Source organism: Pelophylax lessonae, assembly GCF_965119305.1.
Source record: "Pelophylax lessonae genome assembly, chromosome: 1".
Lineage (NCBI taxonomy): Eukaryota > Metazoa > Chordata > Amphibia > Anura > Ranidae > Pelophylax > Pelophylax lessonae.
In genome coordinates, this window is record NC_138768.1 from 820,931,878 (window position 1) to 820,956,004 (window position 24,127).

The 24,127-nt window shown below is 44.7% G+C and overlaps 1 protein-coding gene across 1 annotated transcript in view; it reads right to left on the bottom strand.

The window, feature by feature from the left end:
- The window catches only part of PTCD3 (pentatricopeptide repeat domain 3), a 111,735-nt gene that overhangs the window by 69,831 nt on the left and 17,777 nt on the right, over positions 1–24,127 (bottom strand). Inside the window, exons 6-8 of the mRNA XM_082258492.1 lie at positions 22,792–22,896; positions 13,567–13,690; positions 10,168–10,280 (exon numbers count right to left, since the gene is read on the bottom strand). Coding sequence (XP_082114618.1) covers positions 10,168–10,280; positions 13,567–13,690; positions 22,792–22,896 — 342 coding nt within the window. The remainder of the gene's footprint in view (positions 1–10,167; positions 10,281–13,566; positions 13,691–22,791; positions 22,897–24,127) is intronic.

Below are 24,127 nucleotides of genomic sequence, written 5' to 3' on the forward strand. Positions count from 1 at the left end.
CCTGGCCAAATGTGGAAAACCACAGCAGGCCATGGATCACAAAAACATGTGACATATATCTTGTTGTACAGAAATGAAAATCAAAATTATGAAGACATGTAAGAAAGCAAGGGATATAGTACCCCTCCCGCACCAGGGTACAACCCTAGGTGAAGGAGAGCGTTAATCCAACGCGTTTCGAGTGATTAAACTAACTTATATACCAATGCCAGAAGCCTGGCCAACAAGATGGGAGAGCTGGAGCTGCTGATGTTTGAGGAGGACTTAGATTTTGTGGGGATAACTGAGACTTGGTTTGACAGCTCTCATGACTGGATGGCGACCATTCAGGGGTATTCCCTTTATCGCAGAGATAGAGAGGGTAAAAAAGGGGGAGGGGTATGTTTGTATATTAAGAACAGTATACAGGTAAATATGAGGGATGATATTAATAATGGAGCTATGGACGAGGCAGAATCCCTATGGGTAGAGCTTCAAAGGAAAGGCACGGTGGGGAAGGTAATATTGGGCGTATGCTATAGGCCCCCAAACCAGAGGGAGGAGGGTGAGGTGGACCTCATGTTACAGATAGGATTGGCAGCAAGGATGGGAAATGTCATTATAATGGGGGACTTTAATTATCCTGATATAGACTGGGCAGAAGGAACCGCGCATTCAACCAAGGCTCGGCAGTTCCTAAATGTTTTGCAGGACAATTTCATGGGTCAGATGGTAAATGCACCGACAAGAAACAATGCGGTACTTGACCTACTGATTACCAATACAGACCTGCTCACAGATATAGAAATACGGGACAACTTAGGGAACAGTGACCATAGGTCAATTGGTTTCAGTATTAATTACAGTAATAGGAAACACAGGGGTAATATAAGGACACTGAATTTCAAAAGAGCCAATTTCCCTAAACTGCGCTCGCTGCTAGAAAATATCAATTGGGATAGAACCCTGGGAACAAAGAACACGGAGGAAAAATGGGAGTGCTTCAAGAGCATACTTAACAAGGGGGTGGGCCAGTGCATTCCACAAGGAAATAAATTTAAAAGAGCAAAACTAAACCCTGGGTGGCTAAACTCCAACATAAAAATGTATATTAGAGCTAAAGAAAATGCCTTCAAAAAATACAAGACTGAGGGGTCATTGGCAGCATTTAAGCATTACAAAGAGTGTAATAAGAAATGTAAAGACGAAATCAGGGCGGCTAAAATAGAACACGAGAGACATATAGCGGAGGAGAGTAAAAAGAACCCCAAGAAGTTCTTTAAGTATATAAACAGTAAGAAAGCGAGGCCAGAACACATTGGCCCCATAAAAGATGATAAAGGAAAAATGGCCACTGAGGACAGAGAAAAGGCGGAAGTGTTAAATAAATTCTTTTCTTCAGTCTTCACAAAGGAATCGGGGGGCTACACGAACCCAGCTTGTAAGGCCGAACTAAATAATACACCTCAGGAAGTGCCGCCATGGCTAACAGAGGATAGACTTAGAGCTAAACTAGAGAAACTTAACATAAATAAATCCCCGGGACCGGATTGCTTGCACCCAAGGGTTCTTAATGAGCTCAGCCAGGTGATTGCCAGACCATTATTCTTGATCTTTAAGGATAGTTTACAGACAGGTATGGTGCCACCTGATTGGAAAAAAGCCAACGTGGTACCAATATTTAAAAAGGGGCCGAGATATATCCCGGGTAACTATAGGCCGGTCAGCCTAACATCAGTAGTCTGCAAAATTTTGGAGGGGATGATAAGGGACCACATACAAGACTTTAGTAATGAAAACGGTATTATAAGTAGTAATCAGCATGGATTCATGAAAAATCGTTCATGCCAAACCAATCTTTTAACCTTCTATGATGAAGTGAGCTGCCACTTAGATAAAGGTAAGCCTGTGGATGTGGTGTATCTGGACTTTGCAAAGGCCTTTGACACCGTTCCCCACATACGCTTACTGTACAAACTAAGGAAGGTAGGTATGGACCATAAGGTGAGTACCTGGATAGAGAACTGGCTCCAGGGGAGAGTCCAGAGGGTGGTGATTAATGGGGAGTACTCTGATTGGGCGGGTGTGGAAAGTGGGGTCCCCCAGGGTTCTGTCCTGGGACCAATCCTGTTTAATTTATTCATAAATGATCTAGAGGAGGGGATATCTAGTACAATCTCAGTATTTGCAGATGATACTAAATTAGGCATGCCAATATCTTCTATGCAGGATGTGGAAATCTTGCAAGCGGACCTGAACAAAATAACGGGGTGGGCAACTACATGGCAGATGAGATTTAATGTAGAAAAATGTAAAGTAATGCACTTGGGGGCCAGAAACCAGAAAGCAAGCTACTCACTAGGGGGGGAACCTCTGGGTGAGTCTAGGATGGAAAGGGACCTGGGGGTACTGGTAGACAACAGGCTTGGAAGTGGCATGCAATGCCAAGCCGCTGCAAGCAAAGCCAACAGAATACTGGGTTGTATAAAAAAGGGGATTCACTCCAGAAATAAAGAGATTATTCTTCCACTCTACAAGACTCTGGTTCCGGCCACATCTGGAGTATGCTGTCCAGTTCTGGGCACTGGTCCTCAGGAAGGATGTGCTGGAACTGGAGAAAGTCCAGAGAAGGGCAACAAAAATAATTAGAGGAATGGAGGACATCAGCTATGAGGAAAGACTACAAGCACTGAACCTATTCTCTCTGGAGAAGAGACGATTGAGGGGGGATATGATATCAATGTACAAATACTGTACTGGCGACCCTAGCATAAGGAACAAACTATTCAGAGAAAGGAGATACAATAAGACACGTGGCCACTCACTAAAACTTGAGGAAAGGCGGTTTAACCTTAAAGTGCGTAAGGGGTTCTTCACTGTAAGAGCGGTAAGGATGTGGAATTCTCTTCCGCAAGCAGTCGTATCAGCGGGGAGCATTGATAGTTTCAAAAAACTATTGGATGGACACCTTAAAGACAACAACATACAGGGGTATACAATGTACGGTTAAAAGCAAACACACACACACACACATCATAGGTTGAACTGGATGGACTTGTGTCTTTTTTCAGCCTCACTAACTATGTAACTTTTAGTTCCAGTCTTCGTCAGGGATATATATACTAGTCCCTTTATTTTCTTACCTAGAGAAGAATATCAACAAACAAACACAAACAAGAAAACAATGTAAGACTACATTTGAGGCATGAATACGTTACCCACCCAACACCTGAAATCCAAGATCATGGATGTAATGGATGGACAGAGATATAACAATGTGCATATATGGATATACCCACCATTGCCTCCTCATGGCAACGAATGTTGTAGTTGCTAAAAATGATCCGAGCTTCAGCAAAAAAGTATATCGCTGTTGATCCACAGAAAGACCAAAGTGGCTCACAAATTGTCCTGGATATAGGGTCTGGCACCCCTCATTTGCCCCTCCGGTAGACTCACGGGGTATATAACAAAAAAAGGGATACCCCTTAACATATGGTGCCTGAAAACCAATAAAAAGTATATATATTATTGGGAGCGAAAACAAACCAAAAAATGGACCAAAATGATGGTAAAAAATGGAGTAGTGCCTAAAGCCCAATTAGCCCAAATGAGAAGCTTACAGTAAAAGGCAAATGGGGGAGAAAAGGGGAAGAGGGCAAGGACACAGGGGATACTGCACAGCTTATTCCTGGAGGCATAGTCTCCTTCCCATGTTTTGAGCCAGAGGGCTCTTCTGGCTGAATTTACTAACCCAGTGGTTCGGGCTGCAATTCGTACGCCTTCAGCCGCTGCGTCAGCCAAATAAGGCCACCCCTTTCTCTATCAAGAGGAGGGAGTCTTGTGCCTCTTCATTACCTGGGACTTTTTCCAGTTGTTCCCTAAGCTGTTCCAGCCGAAAGGATACGTTTCTAGCCACACAGGTATTAGCCATGTTTGGCTGAAAAGATGCCGCCCCTGCCTCGTAAGCCCTTCGAAGTGTCACATCGATCTTCTTATCCATGGGATCTTTTAGATGGCCCATGTCTTCAAAAGACAGGTCCGACTTTTTCGACACCTTGGCTAGAGGCGCGTCAATTTTCGGGCACTTGGACCAGATGCCTACTGACTCCTCAAAAGGGAATCTCTTTTTCATCGCTTTTGGGGAGAAAAGCTTATTTTCAGGGCATTCCCATTCTTTCTTTATGATCCCTTTCAGGGATTGGTGGACCGGAAAGGTGCGTGTTTTCGGGACCTGTAGGCCCCTATAGAGTCGGTCTCTCATCGTCCTTGGCTCTTCCTCTTCTTGTAAGTCTTCCGTTACGTATATTGCTTTCAGGAGTTCTTCCGTCTCTTCGGTTGGAAATAAGTGTCTAGTCACCTTTTCCTGTAATTCGCTCTCAGGCTCCTCTGAGTCTGAGCTGTCCCCCGGCAGGAGTTCCCCTTCCTCATCCTGGGAATCTGATTCCGAGGATTCCTCCATCAGTCTGGTAACCGTTTGGATTCTTGCTGTTTTTGTGCAGTATCCTGACGTGGAGGGTTGGTCTGCTCTTTTCATCCCTTCTATGGAGGATTGTAGCGTTTTCAAGGTGGACGTGACCTCTTTTTTGAAATTAAGGAAAGCCTTCCCTAGTGGTTTAGATTCTTCGTTGATTACTTTCCTGATGCACTTTTGGCATAATAGCTTGTCTGAATCCGTTGGCATTTTTGTTGCCCCGCAGGTATGGCAGTGCCTTTTCTTTGGTTTAACAGAAGTATCAGTAGCTTCTGTGGGTTTGGGCTGTAACGGAAAGAGAGACAGAGATGCAAAGCTAATTATCTCTCGCCTAAGGGGTGTGTGTACACCCTTCCCTTCCCCAGGCTAGCCCCCCTCCCCCCCCCCTGACCCCCCAGGGCCAATGAAGAAGTAAAAAATTTTACCTTTTTTTTTTTTTTTTGGGGGGGGGGGGGGGCTCCCGGGTAGGGAGTGGGGCATCCCCCTTTTCTTCCCTCCACTTACCATACTTGGGCTGGGGCCACACACGACAGCCTCTGGTAACAGGGACTGGTCCTCCGCCATTAGGACCGCCTGGAGGGAAGGAATCCTGCAGCAGGGGAGCGTAGCAAAGGCGATCCATCTGTGAACTGGCGCCATTTATGTTTGAATTTCCCGCCAGAGCCCTCTGACGCTATTCCGGCGCTTTTGCCCACATCCAATATGGCCGCCGCCCCACTTCCGGTGCTGGCGCCATATTAGCTACGTCACTTCCGCCGCGCCAGCGGCGAAGCTGGCTGTCACAACACACGCTGGAAACTCCACCAGGAGCCCAGCGTGGGGATGACTCTTCCGAGGGGGGATGGTGAGCGGCTCAGCACGGCCTCCGGCTGGCCGCCATGGTCCCCTCTTGGTCGGCTATTCCTCGGTCCCACACGGAGCAAGGTAAGCTGTATTTGGGCAGTATACTGGACTCTACCTGCATCGGTCACCAGCCTCCTTCTGCCCAAAGATAGGGGGGAGAGGGTATCTTCTTGGTTGCATGACCCCCTCCTCTCCCTTAGGACGTCCTCCTCCCTTGCCCCCATTGCTGGTACCTGCCCGCCGGATACTCTTATCGGCCGGGGCCGGTGGAGGGAGGAGGTATCCCGGGACGCCTGCCCAGGATAGGGAAATCAAAAAAAAACAAACGGGGGATGTTTGGAATCATGCTTGTGTAAGCAGGACAGGAAACACAAGAACTGTGGGGCAGCCTGTGGGGCGGCCTCTTAAACTTAATTGTGCTTGTGTTTCCTGTAGGAGGAGGAGCCATCTCTCATGTGACCGTCCTGGAGGATGACTTGGGAAAACAGTCTAAAAGTGGTTGAACACAAATACATTTCTAACAGATTCCCCCAGCCACGCCACACAGAGCTGATGGACAAAAATTTCCCGTCGGCTATTGTATTCTGACAGCCTAAACCTATGGCTTTCAGAACTGCCAAACAGTGACTGCATCCTACTGAATGCAGTCACTGTTTGGCTGACAATTGAAGGATCGACTTTTGTTAAACAGGGTGCTGCTGCTGACAGGGACACTTGCTTTAAAGAGATCTTAATTTATTTCCGATTGCGTTTCTGGGGGAAAATGTGACGGAAAATCTCCCTAATGGGGCAAACACAAGGAAAGAAAACAGAATAAAAATTGACAGGGGTCTTAAAGTGGTTATAAAGGCTCAAAGTTTGTTACCTTCATGCCTTAGATTCTATAAAAAATCTTTGTTGCTGCAGTCCCTTCAGCCCCCCTAATACTTACCTGAGCCCCATAGCGATCCAGCGATGTGCTCACTCCTCATTGGCTAAGGCAGCAGCGGGAGCCATTGCCATCAATCACAGCCAGTAAGCCAATGACGAGAGAGAGGGGGCAGGACCGAGCTGCAGCGGGGGGTGTGTGTGTGTGTGTGTGTAAATGGATGCTGCTTGCTCTTGGGGGCACTTGGTAGGAGGGAGGGGACAGGAGCACCAGTAGGCGACCCAGGAAGAGGAGGATCTGGGCTGCTCTGTGCAAAACTACTGCACAGAGCAGGTAAGTATGACATGTTAGCAATTAAAAAAAAAAAAAAACCCAAGCCTTTAATATCACTTTAACCTTTTTTTTTTTTTTTTTTAAACAAAAAACAAAACAACAACCACCTTTAGGCTTTACATACACTTTAGGAAAATGAAAAAGCAACTTTAGAGAAAAATTAAAATGCAGCTAGTTAGAAGAAAAGGTCTAATTATAGGGCTTTAAGCTTTTAGGTTTAAAACAGGTTCTAAATAAATTCTTCAGGGGGTGGAATGAGATTAGTGATATGATGCACATATAGTGGACTTGCTCATTTGTTATTGCTTTCTGGTCCAAAGTGTTTCAAATAATATAAAACCAAGGGCAAAAATCTGCACTAACAAAAATAAGAAAGCAGCAACTTAAGTGCACGACAAACACACGTACCCCAGGACGACGTCATTTGCGACGAAACGAATCGGGTCGCGACATGCTGAGGTCACCACGTGATATCCCGGAATGATATGGGATGCTGGAATAGCCGGCCAGCTATTTAAATTTATTTTAAGTGCATTTTATCTGGATTGCTGTAAGTGCATTTCTTTACCTGCCAGTACAATTGATACAGTTTTACACTATGGAGGTTCATTATCTTTTTCATGGGGAGTGATGGTGACCATAGTGAGTGAAGGTGGACGTGGAGGTTTATGCAGTGTTCACTAACACTCTGGATCCATACAATACACAATGTTTCCTACCCTAGAGGCCCCGGTTGGGTTATGCCACAAGCATTGATGACCTTGCAGGTCATATTTTTCTGGTAAGAGGCCATTTAGCTTGGTGGAGGAATCACTTTTTGTGGTGAAGGCTCTTTTCACTGAAGAATTCTACAGCTGCACAGCGGCTTCTTTACCTGTTGGACATTATCACTGGTGTTTTTTGATTAATACAAGTTTATAAATTTTTCACATTATGGTCAATTGTTATAATAATTTGGACATTTATTATCAATGATGAGTTATTGATTTCTGTTACATAATAGAGCGCAACTTTTTTGATATTTTGGTTTCAAATAATATCCACTACTTGATACACAGATTCAGAGAAACCCATGAATCACACTTCTGCAAAAAAAAAAAAAAATATCAACCTCTACACAAAGCAGCAGAAAATATCTTAGTGGCAAAACAAAAAGTTTTTTCCTAGAAAAGGGAACTAACCCTTTCTTCAAAGGCAAAACTAGGACTATACAGCTTTATGATTAATGAGAAACTCTCTAACATTTTGAAAGATAACCACAAAACCTTGGCTGGGAAACTTCTGTATTGTCCCTGCCCACATGGAACATTCCCTCATTTAAAAACGGAGCTAAACAGTTGCTTTGTGTTCAAGGCACCTACAAAAAATGGTATCCATTCCTGCCCACATCCCCTCCCCCGGTTTTCAAAATACCTGAACAGCCGCTGCATCTAATGCAGCCCCCTGCTCAGCAGCCAAATTTAAGACTGGCTCCTTGATTTTATCCAATAGAAGATGTCAAGCGGGTGGGGGCCAACAGGTCCACCCACAGAGCGGACTTCGGCTGGTTCAACAAAAAACAGTCTAAATTTCCACAGTGTATAGGGTTTACAGTACACTTGCTGCAGTGGCAAAGATCGTACTGATAGGAGGAAAGCCCAGAGTGAAAGAAAGATAATCTCATCAGTCCGTTGCTTCTCTTTTCACTGTCCAATCACAGTATGGAGGAGGGACAGGATCTGTTTCTTAAAGAGGAAGTAAACACTGCCTCTATTTTTTTTGTTCTTGCTGACCTGCAAAGTAAAAGCATACTAGCACATCATGTGAAACTTACCTGCAAACAAACCACTCGTTGTCCCGCTGGAGGCCGCATCCATCTTTGTCCGTCTTCCTTCCAGGTCAGCAGACTGTGGCTGTGTTACTGGCCGGAGCCGCGCAATGTCACTCCCACACATGCTCGTGGAGCCTCCAGTCATGGCAAAGGCGGCCATTTCTTCAGAGCGCATGTGCCGATGACATCATTGGCGGCGTATACAGTAAATATCTCCTAAACAGTGCAAGTTTAGGAGATATTAGTACCTATAGGTAAGCCTTATTATAGGCTTACCTATAGGTATAAACAATCCATGCAAGTTTACTTCCTCTAACTGAAGCAGAGAAAAATCGGGTCTCCTGTACTGCCTGATAGGGTTGTGGTGTGCAACTCTCGGGACCGGATAGGCAGAAATACAAGACCTTTGCAAAGCAGGTGCACTCATGAGTCTTGCAGAGGAGATTGACCAAAGCGGCAGCATTTTATTGTCAACGTCATGATGTAAATCATTATCAAGATTTATTTATCTTTTAAACATGTCTTCCCCCCCCCCCCCCATCTGTAAATTAGCCAATTGCCTCCCTTGTCTTAAAGCGGAGTTCCGGCCACAAAATCGACATAGTCGATTTTGGGCCATCCGCTTGCTATAGCTCACCTGAAAAAGAAATGGGTAGTAAGGATTTTTTATTTTTTTTTACTTACCTTGTAATTGCAGAAAAAAATACTCATTCTTTCCACTTCCTCCCTCAGCTGCACGGCCCGCGCCGTCACTTCCGCTTTGCTGGGAGCTGAACGTCATCGCTTCCAGGAATCAATGCGACGGCACCGGCCCCGCTCGTCACTTCCGATGCAACGCCGCATTCCTTGCTAGACAGCTTCTGGGCATGCCCAGAAGCTGTGGAGGAATGCGGCGACGCACCGGAAGTGACGAGAGGGACCGGTGCAGGCGCATTCTGGGAGAAGAAGACGTGGAAGAAGACGCAGAAGAGGATCGCGCTGGCTTCAGCTGCCCACAACAGAGATGGCAACGCTGGAGAAGAACTTTTAAAATTGAGTATTTCTTCTTGCAGGTAAGTGCGAACCGGGACAGATGAGAGGCTAGCCATTGTGGAATGTACTAGCCCTGACTGTCCCAGGGGTATGTTTATTGAAATTTTTTTTTTGTGGCCGGAACTCCGCTTTAACTGGTCCAGTGTTATGCTGACCACACAGAGGACAGGTAACAGGTCAGATATCAATTTACACAACAACCACCAAATGGATTAAAAGGCACGTATGCATAAATGTTTTCATGCAAATTTCATGCAACTTTCACAATTTTCCTTTTGATTCCCCTTTTGAAAAAGTTGGCAATTTAGGAAAGCATTATGTGAAAACATTTATAAATAGACCACTGAGCAGGTGGATGACAAGTCCGTGTCCGCTCTGAAAAGCAGACACAGACACATCCCGCTGTTCTCTATGGAGCAGTCGGATGGAGACAAACTGCTTGTCCGTTTCTATCCAACTGTCATCTTATCCGATGGAGAATGGATCCGCAGCCATTTGTTTTTAGCAGGCCGGACTGGATCTGATGCCGGCAGGTGTCAGCTGACACGTTTCCACTAACATCCGCTGCTCCACAGAAAACAATGGGTAGTCCAATCAGGTCCACCTGAAAAACTGACAGGAGGACCTGATCGGTCCACTGCAGTGGAAGGGGACTTAGCCAATTACTATATATGGCTGTCAGAACACCATCCTCTGGAGGAAAAAAAGGGCAGTTACAGGAAAGCTAATAACCAATCACAGCCTTCACATCGGTTTGATTTTAGAGACAATATAAAAAGCTTCACGTTCCTGTTTTCTCCCCACTTTTACAATACATTAGTGACTCACATTTTCATTCTCCTGGTCTGGATTTGACTGGCTCTCCTGTGCAGGCTCTTTATCACTGTAGAAGCATAGAAGATCTAGAAGTCTATTCGTGGTCTCTATAGATGGCAGTGTTCCTACAAACATGACAGAATATCATTACATTCATATTCTATGGTTCATATCTAAAATACTGGCCTATTAGCTGTCGAAATATTTTGTGCAAAACCCAATGTTGCCAACAAAAAGACAATCATCCTTGTGTGGTGCATTGAGAGAATCCGATTGGTTGTTTTGGACACCAATTCTTCGATTAAAGGCTAAGTTTGCCTTCTGGAACATGTTACATGTTCAATTCATATTTAGGGTGGAACATGTTCCAGCTCCTTCCGCCTCTCCCCACGATCCCCCCTCCTCGATGTGACAGTGGAGGGTCTTCTCCCTGGACCTGCTGTCACTCTGCCCACATAACCGCATCATTAATTTACAATTTCCGGTGAATGAATGAACTACAACTACTGTCAGCCACCATGGCTGACAGCTTGTAGTTCTAAATGAACTACAAGGATGCCGAAGAGCGCTTTTATAGTTCATTCACAAGCCCCCCCCCAGCTTTTAACTTTAACCGCTTGCCGACCGCCGCAAGTAAATTTACTGCGGCGGTCAGCCCCTCACAGGCAGAGTGACGTTAATTAACGTCACTAGCCTGGGAGGGTCTGGGGAGCGGGCGCGCTCCTGCTCCGTCACTGACCCCCCCGCGCATGTGACCGGCGGACCCGATGTCCGCCGCTCACTCGGCGATCGTCGGGGGAGAAGGAGAAAGTCAGGCGGCTTGTGTAAACAAGCCACCTGTCATTCTCCTCGGTGTAAAAACACTGATCACACGGTTCTAGTATGTAGAACCGTTGATCAGTGTCCTTACACCTCAAGTCACAGCCAATCACAGTAAGAATCACGCCCCTAGGGACACACACAGCCCCTCCCTCTCAAATAAAGTTAACCCCTTCGCTACCAGTGTATTTTTAAAGTAACAGTGCATATATATAGCACTGATTACTGTAGAAATGTCACTGGTAACCCCAAAAGTGTCAAAAATGTCAGTCAAGGGTCCGATCTGTCCGCCCCAATATTGCAGTACCGCAAAAAAAAAAAAAAAAAAAAATCGCAGATCGCCGCCATTACGCGTTAAAAAAAAAAACAACAAAAATGACAAAAATCCTTCCCTTTGTTAGTAAATGCGATAACTTTTGCGCAAACCAATAAAAATACGCTTTTTGCGATTTTTTTTACCAAACATATGTAGCATAAAACAAATTGGCCGAAAATGTTAAAAAATTTTGATTTTTACATTTTTTTTGGGGGCATTTCATATAAAAAAAAATGTGAAAAATATTGTTATTTTTGCAAAATTTACGCTCTTTTTTTGTTTATAGCGCAAAAAGTAAAAAGCGCACAGGTGATCAAATACCACCAAAAGAAAGCTCTGTTTGTGGGAAAAAAAGGACGTCAAATTTGTTTAGGTACAGCGTCGCACGACCGCGCAATTGTCCATTAAAGTCACGCAGTGCCGAATCGCAAAATACCCCCTGGTCGTTTAGCAGCCAAATCCTCCGGGGCTTAAGTGGTTAACTGTGTGAAGGTACGGGCAGAAAGCAGCAGGGCTTGTCTGTAGAATGTTAAAATTGCGCCCCTGATCCACTGATCATGGGTGCAATGCTTTCCAGGCTCCTTCAAAAAATAAATAAAAAATGCACAATTTTTTTCCTGCAAAAATAGGTGCACCTATTTCTGCTTAACGAGTGAACTTATCCTTTAAAGTAAGGAGACAGACCCTCTGTACACTCCTATGACCCTGCACTCCTTCATTAAAGCCAAGAGACAGATCTGGTGTACGCTCTCCTGACCTTTCAATTCCTCCATAAATTCAGGAGACAGAACCTGTTTGCTCCCTATCCAAGCTTAAACAGTATTGAGGACATCACTGCTACCCTCAAAGTGAGTCTTGATAGCTCATCCCCTGATCCAGTTATACTCCCCTCCTAAGCTCCCCTAAACCTCCATTCCTTCGTTAAAGTCAGGAGATAGACCCTGTGTACGCCTCTGTCTGTTATTAAACAAGGGAGGACTTCACACCCTCCCTTACAGTAACCAAGCTGACCCCATGATACAATTATATTACCCATCTATACTGCCCTGACCCTCCGTTACTCTGGTAAAGTCAGGCAACAGACCCTGTGGGCTTGATTTACTAAAACTGGAGAGTTCAAAATCTGTTGCAGATCTGCATAGAGACCAATCAGGTTTCAGGTTTTTTTTTGTCAAAGCTTTATTGAACAAGCTGGAGATTAGATGCTGATTGGTTACCCATCAGTGTTAATTTTGGCAGCAAATTTCGATTTAGCTTTAGTTATAGTCTTGACTAAAATGCCATTTTAGTTTTAATCCCATTTTAGTCATTTGCAATTGTTTTAGTTTAAGTCGTATTTAGTCGACTAAATCGGCAGTACTTTTTAGTCACCAATGCTTGCAGTTAAGGAAAGGTTCTGCTGGGGACAACATAAGAAAGAGGCGGAGGGAGAGAGATTCAGAAGAAAGATAGCAGGAAGGGATTGAAGGAGAAGTGGGAGAGTATGGTCACAGTGCTGAACTGCTCACTCACTCCCTGGCTTCGGCTGCTTGATTGAAACTTTCCTGCCGACACATCCTCTTCATATACACATTGCACAGACGGGCTGCACAGACGGGCTGCACAGAGGGAGGAGCGGGCACAGGGAGGGAGGAGCGGGCACAGGGAGGGAGAACAGATCCAGGGGAATGTGCTGTCCAGACACTCATAGCCCAGGCTCAGTGAGAATAGGGGAAAAAAAAGACACTCGTGTGGTGTGAGAGAAACTGGAAGTTCACAAGAAAAAAACGTCCCTCCTTGCTATTTTTGTTCGATCGCGAAAACGAAATCGATTTTCCTAAATTTTTGTCAGTGGACGAAAATGTGCTGTACTTTTTGTTTTGTCACTGTAAAAATGCTGTTGACCAAAACGCTTTCATTGATGAAAGTAACACTGGTTACCATGCAACGTTTCACCACATTTTGCACTCTTCAGTTTTAGTAAAATCAACCCCTGTGTTCCTGCGCTTTCTGCTGGAGTTTAACAGGGTTGAGGACATCAACCTCTACCTCAAAGTGACAGAGTCTTTTGAAAGCATACACCCTGACAAATTTATAGTCGTCAGCAGCTGCACTATGACGACTCCAGAAACACGATAACTATCCAGGCCAATTGATACCATTCAGTTACATAAGTTAGGTATAATCGTACATAGCTGGGTCATTGGCAGATAAAAGTCTTAAACAATCAGCCTGGATATCAGTATGTTCCAGGGCAAACAAAAAAAGTACATATGTCCTTTAACTGAATCACATACCGGCTTGAAGAAGCTGATCATACAAGTCCACAGACTCTTTAATTTTCCTGAGTTTAATGCGCTCAGTCAAGGCTTCTTCGCTGATTCCTTCAATCTGTGGCTGGACATTCTCCGGCATCAGGCACTTGAAATAGAGAAATCCAATCAGTGAAAATCTGATAGTTGCACAGGTTTAACACTTTATCTTTATGAGGTTGGTATTTTGTCTCAGTGTGTGCTTTTATTCTTCCCTTCACAATCAATATTTCCTCCACAAAAAAACAAATACATTTATATATACACACTGCTCAAAAAAATGAAAGGAACACTTTTAAGCGCCGGTTCACATTGCAGCGACGCTACTTCGCACCGCGACCTCAGAGCGGCCGCCACGGACTTCGTAACATTGAAGTCTATGGCGGTCGCCTCCGGGTCGCCCCAAAGAAGCTCCGGACCCTTTTTCTAGGTCGGAGCGACTTGTGTCGCTCCTATTAGAACGGGTCCGCAGCTTCCCTATGGGAGGCGACCTGCGGCGACCTGTGAGGCGACCAGGTCGCCTCACAGGTCGCCCTAGTGTGAACCGGCACTTAATCAGAGTATAGCAACAAGTCAATTAAACTCCTGGGATATTGATCTAGTAAGTAAAGTAGCAGAGGGGGCAGTTTCAGCTGCTAGGCTGTTAGTGAAATTAAAAACAGGTGCACTAGATAGGCAACAATGAGACAACCTGCAAAACAGCAATGGTTTTACAGGTGGAATGCAAATTAAATTGTTTTCCCTAATCATCTTTTCTGACTGTTTGGCTAGGGTCAGTGTCACTACTGTTAGCATGAGGCGATACCTGGACCCTATAGAGGTTGCAAAACAGTCCAACTCCTCCAGGGTGGCACATCAATACGTGCCATTGCCAGAAGGTTTGCTGTGTCTCCCAGCAGTCTCAAGAGCATGGAGGAGATTCCAGGAGTCAGGCAGTTACTCTAGGAGAGCTGGAAAGGGCTGTAGAAGGCCCTTAATCCATCACCAGGACCGGTATATGCTCCTTTGTGCAAGGAGGAACAGGATGAGCACTGCCAGAGCCCTACAAAATGACCTCCAGCAGGCCATTGGTGTGAATGTCTGGCCAAACAATCAAAAACAGACTTCATGAGGGTGGCCTGATGTCCTCTAGTGGGCCCTCTGCTCACTGCCCGACACCATGGAGCTCGATTGGCATTTGTCATTAAACACCTGAATTGGCAGGTCTGCCACTGGCGCCCTGCACAGATGAGAGCAGGTTCACCCTGAGCACATGTGACAGACGTGAAAGGGTCTGGAGAAGCCGTAGGGTATGTTATGCTGCCTGTATCATCGTTCAGCATGACCGGTTTGGTGATGGGTCAGTGATGGTCTGGGGCGGCATATCCATGGAGGGATGCACAGACCTCTACAGGCTAGGCAATGGCACTCCGGCTGCCATTGGGTATCAGGATGAAATCCTTGGACCCATTGTCAGATCCTATGCTGGTGCAGTGGGTCCTGGGTTCCTCCTGATGCACGACAATGCCCGGCCTCATCTTGCGAGAGTAGGCAGCCAGTTCCTGGAGGATGAAGGAATTGATACCATTGAATGGCTCCCATGCTCACCTGACCTAAATCCAATAGAACACCTCTGGGACATTATGTTTCGGTCCATCCGGCTCTGCCAGGTTGCACCTCAGTCTGTTCAGGAGCTCAGTGATGCCCTGGCCCAGATATAGGAGGAAATACCCCAGGACACTATCCATCATCTCATTAGGAGCATGCCCCGACCTTGTCAGGCATGCATACAAGCACATGGGGGCCATACAAACTACTGAGTACCATTTTGAGTTGCTGCAATGAAATTGACATTTCAGCAAAATTGACTTTTTTTATTTTTGGGGTGTCTTTGAATACAGCTCTCTGTAGGTTGATCATTCTCATCAAACGATGTGGCATCCTTTAATTCCTAACACATTACCCAATTCAGATTATTATAGATATCCGGCATGATATTTTTCCCCACTGAGATCTGATGTTTTTTCAGTGTTCCTTTAATTTTTTTGAGCAGTGCATATTTATATATATATTTTATTTTTTTAGTGGAAGAGACATTGAACGAACATGAAGCTGGCCTTTGAAGGTGTCTAAATATCAGTTGTAGGGGCATCAGAATGTGAGTAACTGAATAATTGATTAAAACGTCTATATGATCTCTGTAAAATGGCACTATGTAAAAGTACAAGTTTATAATCTGATAAATACCACACTTGTTTTAAAAGATTTAAATCATTATAAATCAATGCCCAATATTTTTTTTTACAATTTTTGTTAGACTAATGCCTCGTACACCCGCAACGATTATCGGCCGTGAATTTTCGGCCAACGTCCGATCTGCCATTTTTCGGCTTGTTAGTATGATGCTGCCGACAACCGACTCCGACTTTTCGGCCGAAAAAAATCTGGCGTGCAGGCCGATTTTCCGTCAGTCAGTACAGATTTCGGCAGACAAACATCTGATGAGCAAGACTGGGCATGCTCAGAGAGGAAGAAACACACGGAAAGTAAACCATCACATGACATCACTTCTGAAGTAGATTTTTGTTGGCCGAGAAAATGTGTGTGCAGTCTAGGCACATTCCAACCAACACAACAACACTGGACAAAAGTCGGCCGATAATCGCTGCGTGTGTACGAGGCTTTAGACTAACCATACACTAATAGAATTTTGTCAGAAACATTTCAGAATGTTCATTTGTATTTCTAGCCGTGGATTATGTGTAGACATATAGAAAAATAAAACAGTTACATAAAAACAAATGATTTATTACAATTAAAAATTGCACAGACAAATAAATACTACAAAATATAAAATAGGTCTTTTCTTGGTTCATATTGGATGAGAATGTTTAGAGAAGCTCCACATGCAAACTCAAAGTGCTTCGAACATTCTTCTTCAGGAGTACATGTGAAATAAATCAGCAATGCTGCAATCCTTCACGCTTGTTCTACACATTGGTTTACTGGAACAAGCGTGAAGGATTGCAGCATTGTTGATTTAATTCACACGTAATCCTGACGAAAATTAGGGAGATCCCCTCTTAATCCCCTCCTACAGTAACACCTATCACTGTAAAAAGAAGTATCCCCATTGGAAAATTTTCCCTATTTTGCTGTTCTGGCAACAACTAAAAAATGTTGGGTCTTCGGTGTAACGATGAACACCAGGATAATTAGAAAGGGTGAATTTACAAATGGTGACACAGCGGGCAAAAAAAAACTGGCTGTGGTTCTAACCCTTCCCCACTTTATTCAAACTTTAAAAGTTTAGGTTTTAGATACATTTTAATGGATGAGTTCACCTTTGGGAACAGGTTACATGTTGCGTCCGTTTATATGGTGGAACATGTTCCTGTAGACGCTTCCCAATACTCCCCTCCCTATGACAGCGGGCCGGTGATCTTTTCCCCGCACCCGCTGCCACTATTTGAAAAGAGCATGGCTGTACAGGGCTCTTCTCACATGGCCCAATCAATCATTCACAGATTTCTGTGAAGGAATGAACTACAAGTACCAGCACCATTTGCAGCTGACAACTTGTAGTTCTCAATAAACTACCAAGGCACTGTTAAGTGCTCTGGTAGTTTATTGATTCTTCCTGTCATTGTGTAACTGCCTGTCCGTATGAGGTATGAGCAGACAGATTACACTGAGTCTGCAGGAGCCCTGCATTGCACCCGAGATCTGGTGATCATGGGTGCAATGCTTTCCAGGCTCCTGCAAAAAAAAAAAAAAAAAAAAAGTACATGGACATTTTTTTTAAAAGGTAAACTTATCTTTAAGTTGACCTAAAACCTGTGCAAACTTAAAGAGGAAGTAAACCCTCCTCAGGAAGTTGTACCTATAGGTAAGCCTATATTAAGGCTTACCTATAGGTACTGTAAATATCTCCTAAACATGCACCGTTTAGGAGATATTTACATTTGATGCAGCCAGTGACGTCACTGGCGCATGCGCTCTGAAGGAACGGCAGATCGTGCCGTTCCTTCAGAGCCCTGTGCCGTGACCGTCGGCTCCCGCGCGCGTGCGCGGGAGTGACGTCACCGCGGCTCCGGCCAATCAGATGGCCGGATGCCGCGATCCCGGAAGACGGGCGACTGTACATGTCGCCCGTCATAGAGGTAAGAGAGCGGCGCGGCGAGGGCTCATTCTAAGGTAAGTATTTGATAATGAGCTAGTATGCGATGCATACTAGCTCATTATGTCTTTATCTTTCAGGATGTAAAGAATAGAAAAAAAAAAAATTATCGGTTTACAACCTCTTTAACCTGCTCTCACATGACCCCCAATAACTATTAACGTGTATGTAACCTCTAACAATGAACTTTTATTTTCTTCCGTTCAGTCTTTTCAATAAACCACTGAAAGTGTATTTTTTTTAAATAGAGGTTAGATTAAAAAAAAATATATATATGTTGATCTCTCCAGAAATCTGTTAGGCTAATGTGCCCTCTACCTGTCCTGCATGGTTATCAGTTACCCTGTTTTAGGTCTCATTGTGAGCTATAGAAAATGTCCACTTCTACATAGATTTTTATATGATGAGTGAGTGTTGTCATCCTAGGACAGGAAGTGTGTTACTGGCAGGATCACCAGGTAAAAAAAATCTAATGCAGCCACAATATCTAAATGCTGGTAATCTACAATATCTATATTAATAAAACCCAAGTGTCCCGTGGAATTGCGCTACTGCGCATGTGCCCCACAGACAGCCGTTGGGACACACACACAACCGCGGGAAAATTGCTGTCACGGGCCAACCAAAGGTGCTGGAGTCCTGTATCACAGGTGGCCAAGAAGCTCCCCTACAGCTGAGAAAAAATTGGGGTTTCGGGGATGAAAGGGCGCGGAGCAGTGACCCAGAGAACCGGGCCTCCCCCGCCATAGACTCCAATGTTAAACCTGGTCACCTCGCGGTTAGGTCACGGCCCGGTTCTTGGGGTCACTGCTCCACGCCCTTTCATCCCCGAGACCCCAAAATTTTATCAGCTGTAGGGGAGTGTCATGGCTACCTATGATACAATTTTGGGGTCTCCAGCACCTTTGGTTCGCCCGTGACAGCAATTTTCCCGGGAGGTGAGGTGGATTTGGGGGTCTTTTCCTATTGGATGATCCACTGTTCTGTGTGTGTGGGAGGAGCTCCCCTCCCCCCTCCTCTCTCATTTCCTGCCCTCACATCTCTCCTCCCCCACACCAATCTCCAACCCGACATTTATCGTTCAATCCCCCCATACACTACAATCCCCTCCCTTCCCCAACACACACTATAATCTCCCCCCCATACATTACAATCCCCTCCGTCCCCCCATACACTACAATCCCACCCCCCCACGCTACAATCCCCTCCCTCATACACTGTAGAACCCCTCCCCCATACACTACAATCTCCTCCCTCCCCCATACACTACAATCCCCTCCCTCCCCCATACACTACAATCCCCTCTCTCCCCCCCCACACTACAATCCCCTCCCTCCCCCATACACTACAATCCCCTCCCTCCCCCATACACTACAATCCCCTCCCCCCCATACACTACAATCCCCTCCCCTCCATACACTACAATCCCCTCCCTTCCCCATATACTACAATACCCTCCCTTCCCCATACACTACAATACCCTCCCTTCCCCAACACACTACAATCCCCTCCCTTCCCCCATACACTGTAGAACCCCTCCCCCATACATTGTAGAACCCCTCCCCCATACACTAGAATCCCCTCCGTCCCCCCATACACTAGAATCCCCTCCCTCCCCCATACACTAGAATCTCTTCTCCCCCCCCCCCAGACTACAATCCCCTCCCTCCCCCCCACACTACAATCCCCTCCCTCCCCCATATACTACAGTCCCCTCCCTTCCCCAACACACTACAATCCCCTCCCCCCCCCGTGCTTCAATCCCCTCCCTCCCCCATACACTGTAGAACCCCTCCCCCATACACTATAATCTCCCCCTCCCATACACTACAATCCCCTCCCTCCCCCATACACTACAATCCCCTCCTACAATATATATGTTTTTGAATAAAGTGTGGGAGAATTAGAACTCCTGTCAGAGATGTGTGTGTGTGTGTGTGTGTGTATGTATATATATATACACACACACATAAAGTCCAAGTGTCTCTGCATCCAGTCCCTGTGTCAGTGGGATTGCTCTACTGCGCATGTGCCCCACAGACAGCCGTCGGGACTTGGGGCGGCCGGTGTCCTGTTGGATAATACCTCCCGTCGAGAAATGCATCTGACGGACTGCGCATGCATGGTAAATGATGTCACTCCAGCTGACTGCTCCGCTCAGCTGGGGTGGACGTCATTATTGCACGTGCGCAGTCCGTCAGATGCATTTTTCGACAGGAGACAGTGCGGGAAGAATAATTATAGCGAACAGCTGACTGAGAGGAGGCGGGGAGGCATTATCCTACAGGACAGCGGCCGTGTAATCTGTAAGAAGAAATTAAGAAATACAAAATATAACGAAATACTAAAGATACATATTAAAAACCAAATATGAAATATTAGTATAAAAAAAAAAAATATATATATATATATATATATATATATATATATATATATATATATATATATATATATATATATATATATATATATATATATATATATATATATATATATATATATATATATATATATATATATTATATATATGGAAGAATTAAAAAAAAAACATATATATTATATTATATAGCTCCTTCTGTTCTAAGTATACTAAATAATCTATACATATGAAGTACAAGTGTCTCTGCGTCCAGTCCCTGTGTCCGTGGGATTGCGCTACTGTGCATGTGCCCCACGGACAGCCGTTGGGACTTGGAGCGCAGAGACTTCGGGCGGCCGGGCAAAACTGTTGAAGCGGCGGATTTGCACGGGCGCGCGGCGAGTGCGCTCTCGCGTGGACTTACTGCCAAGTCTGTTTTTACAAATGTTTGACCACATATGTTCTAGCACCCGTTAATTTAACGGGCTTAATGTCTAGTATTATATATTTTCTCTTTCTTTTAGTTAAAAGTTGATCTCCAGGCAGATATCCAATACAACAATCAATGCAGCTATACAGTATCTCACAAAAGTGAGTACACCACTAAGTGAAAATGTCCAAATTGGGCCCAAAGTGTTAATATTTTGTGTAGCCACCATTATTTTCCAGCACTGCCTTAACCCTCTTGGGCATGGAGTTCACCAGAGCTTCACAGGAGTCCTATTCTACTCCTCGATGACAATATCACGGAGCTGGTTGATGTTAGAGATCTTACGCTCCTCCAACTTCCGTTTGAGGATGCCCCACAGATGCTCCATAGGGTTTAGGTCTGGAGACATGCTTGGCCAGTCCATCACCTTTACCCTCAGCTTCTTTAGTAAGGCAGTGTTCGTCTTGGAGGTGTGTTTGAGGCATGTCTCCAGACCTAAACCCTATTGAGCATCTGTGGGGCATCCTCAAACGGAAAGGTGGAGGGGAGCAAAGTCTCGAACATCCACCAGCTTCGTAATGTCGTCATGAAGGAGTGGAAGAGGACTCCAGTGGAAACCTGTGAAGCTCTGGTGAGCTCCATGCCCAAGTAGGTTAAGGCAGGGCTAGAAAATAATTACATAGTTGGTGAGGTTGAATAAAGACAATAGTCCATCCAGTTCAACCTGTGTAGGTGTGTGTGGCTGTAATCATCTCACATAGCCCTGAATGTTCTGATCCTTGAGATGTACGTCTAAGAGTCTTTTGAAAACCACCATACTACCCGCAGAAACCACCTCTTGTGGTAGAGAATTCCACAATCTTGTAGCTCTAAACAGTAAAGAACCCCCCACGTTGCCTGAGGTTAAAACGCTTCTCCTCTAATCGCATTGTATGCCCTCGAGTCCTCATGCAATCCCTTCGACTGAACAGCTTTTTTCTAAGCTGAGATCCCCATTGAGATATTTATAAATTGCTATCATGTCCCCCCTCAGGCATCTCTTCTCCAGGGAGAATAAATCAAGCGATTGCAGACTCTCTTCATAATTAGGTCCTCCAATCCCCTAATTAGTTTAGTTTCCCTTCTCTGGACTCTCTCCAGCTCCAACACATTTCTCCTGAGGACTGACGACCAGAAATGGACTGAATACTCCAGATGTGGTCGGACCAGAGTTTTATAAATTGGAAGGATTATAGTGGTAATGGTGGCCACACAAAATATTGACACTTTGGAAATTTTCCCATAAGGGGGTATTTACTTTTGTTGCTAGCGGTTTAGACATTAATGGCTGTGTGGAGTACTTTTGAGGGGACAGCAAATTTACACTGTTATACAAGCTGTACACTCACTACTTTACATTGTAGCAAAGTGTCATTTCTTCAGTGTTGTCGCATGAAAAGATAGATAATAAAATATTTACACAAATGTGAGATACTGTATATTGCTACTAATAGGAGTACCTGAAACCATTTTGATATCAGAATATTGTACCCTCCTGTATAACAGCACTGGGGAGGAAGGACCATCCCTCGGAGCCAATAAGGCAAGCCATAGATGATGCAATTTTCGACAGTACAACCAGCCTGCCCATGCATGGATTGAATCTCGGCCGGTCAGTTCAGCAGGCTGAGATTTGATCCGTCTATGGCCGGCATAAGGCTCTGCTTAAGTGCTCATAGGCCGGCAGTAAACATGCAAATAGGAGAAGAAAGCACAGTTAGCAGAAGAATGATTTTATCAGTCTGCAGCTCCTCCTTTATTGTCCAATCAGGGAGCTGGGAATGCATCCACATCTTGCTATACAGATTTGGACCTGGATATGTTATCTAGCAGTAGTCTCTGAATCACAACACTGGTTGAATAAGTCCCCATTCACACTAGCGCGACTTGTCAGGCGACTTGGTCACCTGACAAGTCGCGGTGGGTCGCCTGCCATAGATTAGCACAGGACCCGTTCTAATAGGAGTGACACAAGTCGCTCCGACTTAGAAAAAGGGTCCGGAGCGTCTTTGGGGCGACCTGGAGGCAACCTGCATTGACTTCAATTATATGAAGTCCGTGCATGTTGCACCGCGACTTCATAGGTCGCCCCAGTAAGTCGGGTCGCCCCTGTGTGAACGGGGTCTAAATTATTTGACTTGTAAAAGACAACATATGTATTTCAACTATGCATTTAACCATTTGTCTGCAGTTGAGCTAATATGCAACATACTGTTTACGTACTGGAATGTGAGGCTCGGCTATGTCTCTCTCAAACAGATTGGGATACATGCTCACTATATATTTTGCAGCATTTCTTCCCGACTCTTTCGACATGGAATATATATTCTGAATGAAAAGACAGAAACACAATCTCATGTTACAATGTCACTGTACCAAAGTTTGACCCAATCTTTAACCCAAAGTCAGAGATTTAAAATAAATAGTTAAAATAAAATAAAAAAAAAAAAAGAAGAAGAAGAAAACCCACAACAAAAAGACAACCCACCAGTATATATTTTAGACATTCCACAATAATCCTACACAGATTCATCGAAGCTCATACAATATAATCTATAAAATCCCCATTAATTAGTTAGAATAGAAAAACTGCATGGGTTTTTAGGATTCTCTAATGCCTCGTTTCCACTGAGTGGAAGGGTTCGGGTCGGTACAGTTTGGAAGGGTTAGAATGGTCCGGTCTATTCAGGTGAGCGTTTCCACTGCAAGTCGGGCCACCAGGGACCATGCGGGGTTTACACCAAATGAGGTGTTTGTTTTGCTCTTTCATTTGACGTGAGCATTGAAGTTTTCCTGTCCGCCAATCAGTGGAATCTATCGTGTGACGCCAGTAGCTCCGCCCTAACCGTACCGTACCATTTCCTATGGCCCTACATCTGAAGCAGGACCAGGAATGGTGCGGTTTGGTTCGGTTGTATGGGCCACTTTCATAATGGAAACACTCAAATTAGCGTACCAAACCGAACCGACCTGAACCGATCCGCTCAGTGGAAACGAGGCATAAGTGGCCCAAATTGTATATGTTTTGACAACATCCCTTATTAACTGATTGGGAATTTTTTGGTGCCTCAAACCAAAGAAGAGCGGGATTTTTGGGCAAAAAAATGGTGTTCACACCAAAGGGCCTCTAGCCCTGCACACATTATTTGAGTATTGTTTCAAAAACTTATTTCAAAATAAATTGTTTTTTTTTTTTTTAAAACATAAGATTATACCCATTTTCTTGCCAAAAAATCCCGCACTTCTTTGGTTTGAGGCACCAAAAAAATTCCAAATCAGAATAGAAAAAAGATCTTAGAGTGGCACTCCTTGTACGACAGAAGTTGATTGTTAGAACACCCACACTGGAAAACTTTCATCGATCAGCCGTTGCAGCAGCTAATCAATGCATTCCAACATCGCTGTCAAAATACAACGTGGGGTGGATGGGGAGTCTTTTCTTTTTTTTCAGCCCCTGCTAGGTCTTATGTAATATTCAAATTTTCTGAGATACAGAATTTTGGGTTTTCACTAGCTGTAACCCATAATTATCAAAATTAAAAGAAAAAAAATGCTTTAA